Here is a 12300-nt window from a genome sequence, read left to right as displayed (position 1 = left end):
GGCATTTAATGTTTTAATGCTGGCTCCGCTCACTCACTGAGGCTTCTGTCACAGGTGCCCACTGAAAAGCTTGCTCGGTGGTAATGACTGGGAATTTAGTGTAGTCTCATCTTCAAAGTCTGACCAAATCAGCTGTCAAATGTGATGTTAAAAGTTTATATATATTTTGTTTCTGTGTAAAGTAAGAAGTACAAACTCATCTAACTCATTGCAATAGCGTCATATACAATGATACAATGTTTGTAAAAGAGAGATGTTCTGTTGATGTTGTGTGATGTTCTGGTGAAATACCAGTACGGTTAGAACAGAGCTATGTAGAGAGATGTAGAGAGACTAATACAGTCTCTACATTGCTCTGGGTTAGAACGCCTCTCAACCAATCAGCTTGCGTGGCCAGAACTTACTGTTGTATAGGTAGTCATAACCTACCTAAGGTAGTCATGAAATATCATGGCTTCTGCTGGTTGTTTTGCCTGCTCTGAGTGTGGCATGTTTAGTATAACCCCCTTTTCCACCTCTAGTGATAATGATAGTGGCTGTGTTTGTGCTAAGTGCCAGCTAGTTAGCTCTCTGGTGGAGAAGGTGGACCAGCTAGAGGTACACATCCAGGGTTTATTAAGGGACAGACAGCAAGATTCACTGCTAGCAGGCCCGGATGCCTTAGGAAGAGTTAGCACCCCCTCAACTCTGGCGTTAGAGCCCTCACAGTGGGGTGAATGGGTGACGTCTCGGCGACATAGCTGGAAAGCTATGGAAACCATGCTCCTCCGATTCGCATGTCAAACAGGTTTGCCCCACTCAGCAAAGCACCTGCTGAGGAGCCTGTTTAAAGTGCCCTGGTTATAGGAGACTCGATTGTTCGACACGTGAAATTAGATGCTCCTTTAGGGGCACCAGCAGTAACAGTTAGCTGTTTACCGGGAGCCAGAATGCCAGACATTATTGGCAACCTTAGACTGTTAGCTAATAAAAGATATTCAAGGATATATGTAGGGGCCAATGATATTCGTCTGCACCAGTCTGAGATAACTAAGGGTAATATTAGAGAGGTGATTAAACATGCCTAGATGATGTCCGATGTCATAATTTGTTCTGGCCCCATCCCAATGCAGCATGGCGCAGAAGCCTACAGCAGACTTTTAGCATTAAAGTGCAGGATGTCCAAGTGGTGTTCTGAAAATCAAGTGGGCTTTTTAGATAATTGGTTACATTTCAAGGGCAAGCCTGGTCTTATAGGTAGGGATGGTGTTCACCCCACGTGGGAGGGTGCTGCCCTCTTTCTTGCAGCATAGCTCATAGTCTTTTAGTTAGTCGGCAGAATAGTGTAAACAGCTGCTGACCATCCAGAGCCGGGACCAGGCCGCAGACAGACAGCCTAAAATGACCGTCTGCGAATCGCCTTGAAGTGTCACCCAGGTTCAACTTTATTGAGACTGTGTCTTTTCTCCGATTTAAAACTAAATTTAATCGTAGAAAAACTCAATCAGCCCATTTCAACAGCCTAATCAACATATATCCATATTCAGATGATGGCACCAACACCTCGGATCTAAAGTTTGGATTACTCAATATAAGATAACTAAACTCAAAATCAGTCATCGTAATTGAAATTATAAGTGATCATAAATTTGACATTTTCTGTCTCACTGAAACATGAGTTAGATCAGATGAATATTCAGCTTTAAATGAAGCCACGCCTGTAGGCTATAACTATGTACATAGGCCAAGATTATCAGGCAAAGGAGATGGAGTATGTGTAATCTACTAGAATAGCCTAGATATTAGTCAGAAACAATGTGACACCTTCACTTCTTTTGAGGTCCTTTCTATTCACATTACAAATCCGGTCACAAAAAGAATGCATTTTCATTATTTAACATTTACAGACCACCAGGGCCCTACTCTGATTTTTTAAAAGAATTTAGTGATTTCACTGCAAACCTAGTTGTGTGCAATGATAAAGAAATAATTGTAGGAGATTTTAATGTCCACTTTGAGAAGGCAGATGACCTACTAAAAAAGGCATTTACTTAAATTTTAGACTCTGTTGGTATTACCCAAAATATAACAGGGCCTACACATTACTGTAGTCACACTTTAGATTTAGTTTTGACACTAGGTCTTAACATAGACAGGCTTAATATCTTACCACAAACCTCAGCAATCACCGACCAATTTCATATGAGCTACGTCTTAGCCATAATATATGTTTGTCCCCTCGCTATTCTACAAAGCACTCAATAAAACCTTTTACCGCCTTACTATTTATAGAAAACCTTCCAGAACTATCAACCCCAGTCTCCACTCCATCAGACCAAATAGAGTTAGATTTACTAACTTGATTATTTAGAAAATACTTTTCAATCCACTTCAGAAAATGTGGCGGCGCTTAAGATAAAAAGAATAAGGCAGAAAAAGCTCGCTCCACGGTACAACGATAAAACCCGTACCTTAAAACAAACAGTTCGGAAACTAGAGCGGAAATGGCGACAATCCAAGCTGGAAGTGTTCCACTCTGCCTGGAAGGACAGCCTTATAGAGTATAGAAATGCTCTCACTAAAGCTCGCTCAGCATATCTGGCCTCGCTGATCGAGAATAATAAATATAATCCTTCTGTTTAGTTCTGTTTAGTGTGATTTCCAGAATCACAAAAAATCAGGCAGGTACAAATTCCAGCAACTCTCACCAGTGAAGTTCTTATGCACTTCTTTTAATAATAAAAATTTAAATATTAGACAACAAATTCAACCTACAGTATTAAATCCAACCTGGCTGTCATCTGATGTGGCTGATATAAAACAAAACACAAAGAAGAAAGGCTGGAAACTTTTTACCCACTCCCACAGCTAGAACTAGAGAAGATTATCTCCTCTGCAAATTGCACACCCTGGACACTCAATGCAATTCCCTCAAAATTACTCAAAGAAGTACTGCCAGTTATTATAAACCCTCTTTTAACTATAGTAAAATCATCCCTTAGCCTGGGCCATGTACCCAGAGCTTTTAAACTAGCAGTTATCAAACCTCTGATCAAGAAACCAAATCTTGATGTTAGCATATTGTGTAATTACAGGCCTATTTCTAACTTACCATTTATATCGAAGATCTTAGAAAAAGCTGTGGCCCAACAACTTATATATGAAAAATTCCAATCTGGATTTAGGACACATCACAGCACTGAGACGGCTCTAGTTAAGATAACTAATGATCTTCTTCTTGCTTCTGATCAAGGCTACGTATCGCTGTTAGAGCTACTTGACCTACTTGAGCTTTCAATACGATAGACCACAATATTCTCCTAGAAAGGCTAGAACAGAATAACAGGGACAGCCCTATCGTGGTTCAAATCTTACATAACAGAACATTATCAGTACGTCAGTGTAAACAATTTATCTTCCAATTATTCAAAAGTAAGATTTGGAATTGCGCAAGGCTCTATTTTAGGACCATTATTATTTACACTATACATGTTATCATTAGGCACAGTTATAAGTAACCATGGCATTAACTTTCATTTTTAAGCAGACGATACGCAATTGTACATACCAGCCAAGCCTGATGACAAATACATATTAAAGAAAATAGAGGACTGTGTAAAAGATGTGAAATGCTGGATGTTAGGAGGATGTCTCCTCCTACTAAACAGCAACAAAACAGTAAAAAATCAGTAACAAAACAGAGGTTCTCCTTCTGGGTCCAGAATTGGCAAGGAATAAATGGTCAGATCTAATTTTAAATCGTGCTGACTTTCAAGTTACACCTGGTTCAGCAGCAAAAAATCTTGGCGTCATAATTGAATCAGATTTATCATTCGATCAATACACAGGCAGCATCACCAGGACAGCTTTTTTACATCTTTGCAACATTGCCAAGATAAGAAATGCCCTATCCCTGCGTGATGCAGAAACACTAGTACATGCCTTTATTACTTCTAGGCTAGACTACTGTAACGCACTACTGTCAGGATGTACAAGCAGGAATCTAAGCAAACTTCAACTAGTCCAAAATGCTGCAGCCAGGGTCCTCACTAAAACAAGAAAATTTGATTATATCAGTCCAGTGCAATCATCACTTCATTGGCTGCCTGTTAAATTCCATATTGATTCTAAAATTCTTTTACTGACATGTAAAGTCCTACATGGGATCGCTCGTGAGTACCTGCAAGACCTTATTTCCTATTACGAGCCATCATGACTACTCACATCACAGAGTGCTGGCTTATTAATAGTTTCTAGCATTCATAAGGTTGCAGATGTGGGAAGAGCCTTTTCTTATAAAGCCCCCAAACTCTGGAATGATCTTCCAGAAAAGGTTCGGGACTCAGACACAGTCTCAATCTTCAAATCTAGGCTGAAAACTCACTTGTTCAGTGTAGCGTTTGGTAGTTAATGTTCCCCCTTAGATAAAGGTGGCAGATCCAGGGGTCCATGGACACAGGGAATTCTAGTAAACTGAGACGCTGGTGCTGTCGTCCCGCCGCTTGCACGTGGTCACTGAGGTTTGTGGACGGTGGAGCGGAGGGATGCCAAACTGTTTCAGAGTGCTCTAAGTGTGTCCTTCTGGTTCTCTCCTTTTAGTTAAGCTGTCATAGTCAGATCTGCTGACTATATAATCAGTCATTAGCCACACTCTGGAAATGTTGACGTTTTATGTACAAGCAAACAGAATAAAACTAATTCCATCTCCCTGTCTTTTTCCGAGTGTATGACCGCCCATATGTCCAGCCGGACACTGAAGGAGGACTGACTGTCGAGCCCTCCTGCTACCTGCTTAGGACAAGCTGCCCATGCCCCAGCTACCGCCACCTGCCATGGACTAGCTGGCCACCCTACATTGATGTTTTCATAGGCTCCTAGCTATTACTACTACTAATACTACTGCTATTAATATTAGTAGAATAATTCATTTGTAGTTAGTTTGACCAGAGGTCCCCCTTTGTGAGCCTTGGTTCCTCCCAAGGTTTCTTCCTCACCTCTGAGGGAGATTTTCCTTGCCACTGGCGCCCCTGACTTGTTCACCTGGGGTTTTTTACATTCATGTCTTTTCTGGAATTCTGTGAAGCTGCTTTGTGACAACATCAGTTGTAAAAAGCGCTATACAAATACATTTTATTTGATTTGATAACACCTCACAACAAGGTTACTTAATAATGAGGTTGTGAACTTTGTTCGGACAATGCAAACAGCACCACCATTTGACAACGTTATAACCACGTTGTAAGAAATTAGACACCATTTTGACAATGGTGTGTGCTGAGGTTTGGAGGGGTGTTTTCATTACATTGAGCCGAAAACTGTTGGCTACCTTGGGGTGCACACAGGTTGGGGTGGAAAGCCCACCAGAAGGCAGTTCCAAAATTTCCATCTGACGTCATAATGTTTTACCAACATTTTACTGTTATTTTTCACAATTTGTTCGTTCCAGTACTAAATATCGCCATGTGACTTTAATCGGTTACCCAGCGACATAGCAACAATCTAACTGCTTACCACTTAGCTCAATAAAATTCGTCCAGAAGCTCAGTTACTTGTATATATCTTCCTTTCATGCCTTTTTATAGCACTAGATGACACATGATGTGTGAATTATAAAAAAAAACAAAAACAAAAAAAAACAATGACAACAAACAAACAGCAACAGCTGGAAAATAAAGCATTTGTTTATGTGACAGCAGTGTCTCTTTTAATAGCGGTAAATGCTACAATATTAAAAAATAAATTCATGATTCATGATAGTAAGTGTAATAGTAGTGTAATGTATACATCATTAAATGTGACATCAGTATTATTAGAAAATATTAGAAAATAATCACATTTTTTGATCACCCCAGACACATAAGTATATTGTAATGTAAATACATCTGATGTCTGGCAACATTCAGTAAATTAAAATTCTGAACATCCCACTGCCTGCAGATGGCGACACAGTTCTGCGCTCACAGTGTCAAAATTCCCCACATCATTTTCATGGCCTTGTTACAGCAGGACCTCTTTCCATAGAAAAGACCTTTGTGAAGTTTTTCTAAAGCCTATACCAAGGAACGTTTTTCTCTCCTTTATTCAAACTTGACCTGTCTTTTTTAACCGCTGAGTTCTGTAGAGTTATGTTAGCGCTGCTCTGAAAGCTCCGCTTTCTTCTTTGGAGTACCATGAAGGGATTTGAACCTGTGGTCACTGATGCTACAGCTCATACAACAACCTCCATTAAATACGATTGATCTCACCACTGTGCAGGTGTAGTTCCTCACAGCCAACAGAAAGGAAAAAAGGCTTTTCATGTTTAACAACTCAAGAGAGAGCTCTCTTTAGGTGCTGGAATTCTATAATGCCTTTGCTGTTTTAAGTATTGTAGGATTTTTTTTTCTAGTTTCGGTGGGAAGGAAAACACAAAGTTTGAAAGTGATCATTATTCTTTTTATTTATGTATTCATTTATACAGTTTTTCAAAAGTAATCTCCTAAAGCAAATGTGATATATACACTATATATATTTATATTAATTCATTAAATAACTGACACATTCAAATAATCTGTATATTTTTGCAGTGTATAAAATATACGGTGGCAAACTTTAAAAATGTGTAAAAAATAAAATAAATTAAAATAACCTGTGAAACACACTTGGTTAAAAAGTGACTGTCTTGTATAAGTCTGGAGAATATGTGCAAAAGGTTGCAATTTTTAAATATGTTCACAAAAATGTTCTGTCAACTAGCCCACACTTTCTCTCATTATGTGTAGGTGACTTTTGATGTTTTACGGTGAATGTACTGATCACACAAGAAAGGAGGGTGCATGATAAGCTATTCCACTATTGGTGTCAACAAAGATATGTTTTCACCCAGCACTTGATCCAGCAAGTAACAGCATACAACACGATGCACTTTCCTAATGATATTCAGCTACGTTCAGATGTCTGGTGTGTTAATACAGTTTTAAATTTCCTTTTAGCAGGAACAGATGGTCCTTGTATTCACCCTGATGAAAACAAAAACCAGTTCAGTACTGCATCTTTCATTGTCTCTCAGGTTCTTCATTCTTGATGGAAATTTAGTTGGAATAGAATCTTTTCTGGGAAATAATGCATGTGCCACATCTCTCAAGTAGCCATTAAGTGGAATTTCTCCTGGTTTACACCAAACTGTTATGGAACATATTGCAGGCCACGTCACACATTGAGAAATATGCACTGTGTGCCATGCTTTAGTGCATTACAAAATGTGTTGTTAGAACTCAGTATAAAGTCTTTTTAGCATATTAATACTTCACAAATAGATAAAATAAGACTTGTATGAGCTTGACTGCTTATTGCTGACACAATCGGAAATGGAAGCTTATAATGCAAAATATACCATACTCCAGATCTTACTATTCTGACCAGAAATATGGATTGGAAAACAAACTGATTTTGTTGCTCAGAAATGAAAAAGTTTTTGTCATGTCTTGTTAAAATCCAGTCTAGGCCAGAATCATTTTAGAGTATTTATTAAAAGGATGTGTAAATGTGCATATATATTCCGAGCTACATATGAAACTGAACTATGGTACCAAAGCTTTGGTCATCAAGATAGTTCTAGGCTTTCTGTAGTTTGGTTCTAGCTAGCATGATCTCGTGCAAATAAAAGTGACCCATTAAAGTAAAAAATAAATCTGTAAATATTTTTTAAAACATGCCAGAATTACACTTGCTTTCCAGTATGTTGCAGTAAGCATGCAACAGATAACTCTTTCAGACATGCACTTTTCTAGGGATGCACCCACCACATGCTGTTTGACCTGTAATATGATGGGTTACATGTGAGAGACAAGACTGCTGATCTGCAGACCTATAAATGCTAATGTTCTCAAATGCCATTCTCCCACTTCTTCCTCACATTTTTAGTTACATGTAATGACCACACTGGGGCAGAAAATATCTTCACATCTTGGCTCTGTTACTCGCAAAAGTGCTATTTCTACAGTAAATATTCTTCCAATATTGTATTGTAGCAGATAGGGGCATTGTTTAACATGGGCTGCAACAAGGAGAAGGGATAGTGGGAGTGGCTGGGTAAATAGGTGATGTGCTTCACCCAAACATGTTGTTTTTGGTTTATTTATTCCCCCCCTTTTTAATTCTCCTTTTTACCCACAGTAGGAACAGGCAACAAGCTCCAAAGACTTAAATATGCTGCAAAGCTGCTTTCATTGAGTTTTATTGTTCATCGTGTTTGGTTATTACTCTGAGTGGGGTGAAAAGAGAAATTAAAATCTCCCATCTGCTGCATCTCTCCAGGTCTATGTCCCTACTGAGGGGAGAATGGGGGAATAAAGAAACCAAAACCAAACACGGACCGGGGGTACCACATCTGCCCAATACCCAGCCACTCCTCACACTCACACAATCTGCCAAGTACCACACTCCCACCTAGCTAAAAATCTCAGATCATCCTGATGCTACATGGTTCCATGAACAAGGTTCTGCAAGTCTGAGAGAATACAGCAGTAGAATTTACATGGGGGAAATGAAGTGCAGCATAGCTGCGAGAAGAAACCTCCCAATACCATGCACTTCATAATGCAGTCACTAACCAGACCCTGAGTCCTTGAGGGAGGAAGGGGGGGGGGTGATTCATCCACTGCCAGAAGGCCAGCAAAGAGCAAAAGCTACAGAAGAGGTCAGCAATGACGTGTAGGAAGTTATAAAACCCTCACACAAACCTAACAGAATGTTCAGCTGCACCAAAACAAACTAAAGTTTCAGCTTCATGGTTACAGACTTTAGAATTCTAGGCTGTCCTCTACTTTCATCATTAGTCTTCTAGCGGTTCAAAGGAAAATCATCCTCTTGATGCTCTGATGCATGTTAGCGTGAAATCGGCGGTCCAATCCCCCGCAGGATATGGAAGTGAAATCCCATAGTCATGGATGAGACTCGGTGCTACTTCTAGGCAGTCCAGGATCAGACTGAGGCCTGTGGAGGCCCATGGCCCCAGTGCTACTGATGGACGTCTCAGGGGGTGAGGAGAGGTGAATTGGAAGAAGCGATCTGGAATATTGGTGTCTTGAGAGAACAGCCTGGAGCGACGTGGGGCCGTGGAGCCGGACCGTCTCTTGGTTCTGCTCAGGGAGAGAGTCTGTGTGAGTTGTGTCTAATACTGAATCTTTGGACATGGGATGAGCCAGTCCTGATACTGAATCTTTGGACATGGGATGAGCCAGTCCTGATACTGAATCTTTGGATATGGGATAAGCCTTCACCATGCTGAACAACTCAGCATTCTGGAAAAAAAGGTGTACATTAATGCACAATTTACACTAAGAACAGTGATGTTTTTAGTGTTCCAATAGTTTGAAAAGCTGGTTATAGTTCTAATCACTGTTTAAACAGTTACACGGTGACCAACAAAACAATAATAGAAATAAGTATATTTTATAGCATATTGTTGCTGTTGCAACAAAAACTTGCATCTCCATTTGTGTCATTTTTTATTTTTTTTTAAACTGCCAACTGCCATTTACAGTAACAATTTCTTGATGAATGGATCACTAGAAATGGTCCAAAATTACTTGGAATAAAATCTTGTTATAGTGTTTTTTCCTTCTCCTGTAAATGACCATTTTGTAGAAATTAGGTTTAGTTCGAACAGCAATATTTTTATAGAACAGATTACAGACAGACAGCAACAAACATATGGAAATATATATATTTGAATAAACATAGATATATGAATGCTACTGTGTTAAAGTCAAAATGAAGGATTTTAGAGCTGCAAATTGATTATTGCTGGCACTGCATGTATGTAAAATAAGTCCTAATAATGGAGTAGATTTATTACAGTCATACTTGGCAACTGAAGCATCAGAAAGGAACTGTAGTGAAATTCATACCCTTTATACATTATATAAATGTGTGGTGGATTGGGAAAAGGAGGAAAAAGTCAAAGTATGTTATTATTTCTCATGCATATACCAACATTCCATAATATGTCATCAATTTACTTGTGTGCTTGTTTTTGTTATATTTTTAAGAGTTTATGCATGTGTCATTGTTTTCAAGTGTTCCTTGTAACACTAGTTGGTAGCTGAGTAAGACATTTTAGCAGCTGAATAAGTGTTATAACTGTGTAATGAGTGAGCACTGTAAAAACAGGACAGTTGAACAGTGGTCAACTGGGCAGCATGTATAAACAGAAATATGATACTAGAGATACATTTAATGTTTCCTTTACTTGAAATAGATGGAGATCTTGCAAAAAATGAACCCCTCAGCTTTTATGGCTGCATTCTTAAGTATCTGTATAATACAAGAATAAAGCATTGTCACAAATTGTGAGTCTGCATTTCTGCTGACTGGCTTGTCCATTCTTATTTGTGTATGATTTGAGGATGGTGCATAATCTGTGGTAGCTGTGGTACCTGTGGGGCTGGGCTGAGGGTGTGGCTGGTGCTAATTGCAGAGACAGGCTGCACTCTAATGGCAGGTTTTCTGTACTCCAGGTTGGCTGTGACTGCACTGTACGCTGGGGGGCCTATGCAGGATTGCTTCTGTAGTAACTGCAGAATCGCTTGGATGTCTGATGTCATTTGAGACTCCAACCTGGCAACAACACAGATCTTAGGATGAGACATAAGATTATCATTCTGAAACTGAAACTATATAAATGTGCATATTATGCCATATGCAAACGTTTTGGACACTGAGTTGTAAAGCTTCAGAACTTAATAAACTCCTTAGGCAATCATCATTAGGAAATGCCAGCTAATGATAATTCCAGAGCATGACTCTGACTTTCTCGAAGTAAGCACAAAAACAACAGAGGCATTATGGAATTAAGTGCTGTGGACTGGCAAAGTTAAAACAGAAACATTTAATCGCAATCACCAATGGTATGCTTGGAGAAAAATGGGACTGAATCTATTTTGGGTTGTGCCAGCCGGTGGCACAGAAACCATTGCACGAGTAGATCTGACGAAATATTGTCAAATTCTGGAAACAAATGTGACATTGTCAGTGAGCAGTCCAAGACTACTGCAGAAATAAAAGCTTTCTGCAGAGAACAGTGAGTAAGACTCCTAGCTGGCTAGAAAAAGTGCTTATAAGCTGTGATATATACCAAAGGGACTGTTACTAGATACTACTAAGTAGTAGTAGCATTAATGGCAATAGTGTTAGTAGTTAGTCTAAACTTTTTATTTATTATTTAATTTTTTTTCAAGTTCAAATATAAACTACATTATTTGTGTGCAGAGGCCGAGTTTGCTTCTTTTCTCACGTGTGCACACACACAATTTGGCCCTAAAAACATTTTTGTTCCTGTTTAAAACCAATGAGTTTACATATAAATAAATGTAGTATTTATTATATAGTAATGGAATAAGCACATTCATAAAGCAATGTTTTTGAGTTGTAAGAACTGAAACACAACTCTAGAGGGAGCCTCTGCACTGATGAAACGCATATTGATCTGAAAGTTAATTTGCAAAAATAATCACAGGTTCCTAGAAAGCACAAGAAATGAAGCCCGTCGCTTGGGTAGAAAGAGATATGCACTAGTATTGGCTATGAACTTCTTGTTCCCACGTACTTGTACAAAGCAGTAGACAACAGATTAATCTTGGCTTTTACTATTTACTATTTCCTCTGGACCTAATCTAAAAATGAAAAAAATATTAAATTGTAATTGTACTGCTTTTTTAAATGTGCTATTTCTTCAACAGTACACCTCCTGTACTTTTAGCAGAGTTGTGCTTCTCTATTCAGCATAACCACACAGCAGGACTGCCTGCCCATTGTTATTTATCCAACAAAACAAATGTGAAAGAATAGAAGGAGAGGTCACAGAGAGATAGACAGAGTGAGAGAGAGAGAGATGAGAAGGAAATAGCAGGAAAAGAATGATAGCGAGACACACAAGAGAGAGTGCACACGAGCAAAAGCGAGAAAGAGAGATGAGGGTGTAGGTCTCTAATGGAGATCAGAGATGTGAGGCTCAGCTGGTGCAGGATTTCTGCAGCCTGATGCCTCTTTCCCCCCTCTGCCAGCAATTCAGCTAAAAATACCACCTGCTGTTAGTCCACACAGCCTGCTGCCTGCTAGCGTGCGTATGTGTGTTGATATCGCTGAGCTCAGCCTGTTTTGTACACTGAGTCTGATTTTCACGCGCAGATGAGCGATAACCCAGAGCACTCTTCTGTTACGGCGCTTAGATAAATTTGTTGGAGAGTAAAGGTGTGAGTGGGTATGTTTCTGGATTAGTATATGAAGTTGTTTTTTCTCTCAGTAGTGCTGCTAACAGAAACAGGTTACTGCTACTTTCTC

General features: G+C 39.3%; 1 protein-coding gene across 3 annotated transcripts in view; it reads right to left on the bottom strand.

Annotated features, from left to right (window-relative positions):
• Positions 1–8160: 8160 nt before the first annotated feature.
• Positions 8161–12300, bottom strand: part of LOC108424315 (potassium voltage-gated channel subfamily H member 7) — a 63513-nt gene continuing 59373 nt past the window's right edge. For 2 of the 3 annotated variants that reach the window (XM_037539549.1, XM_037539550.1), the window contains 2 exons: positions 10398–10578; positions 8161–9260 (listed from right to left, as the gene is read on the bottom strand). In XM_037539549.1, the coding sequence (XP_037395446.1) occupies positions 8901–9260; positions 10398–10578 (541 nt within the window). In that variant the 3' untranslated portion in view covers positions 8161–8900. The remainder of the gene's footprint in view (positions 9261–10397; positions 10579–12300) is intronic. The other variant, XM_037539551.1, reaches the window with a different exon arrangement.

The sequence above is a fragment of the Pygocentrus nattereri genome, chromosome 6, assembly GCF_015220715.1.
Source record: "Pygocentrus nattereri isolate fPygNat1 chromosome 6, fPygNat1.pri, whole genome shotgun sequence".
NCBI classification, from domain to species: domain Eukaryota; kingdom Metazoa; phylum Chordata; class Actinopteri; order Characiformes; family Serrasalmidae; genus Pygocentrus; species Pygocentrus nattereri.
Note: the sequence above shows the minus strand (reverse complement) of the source record. Positions and strands in the feature narration are given on the sequence as shown.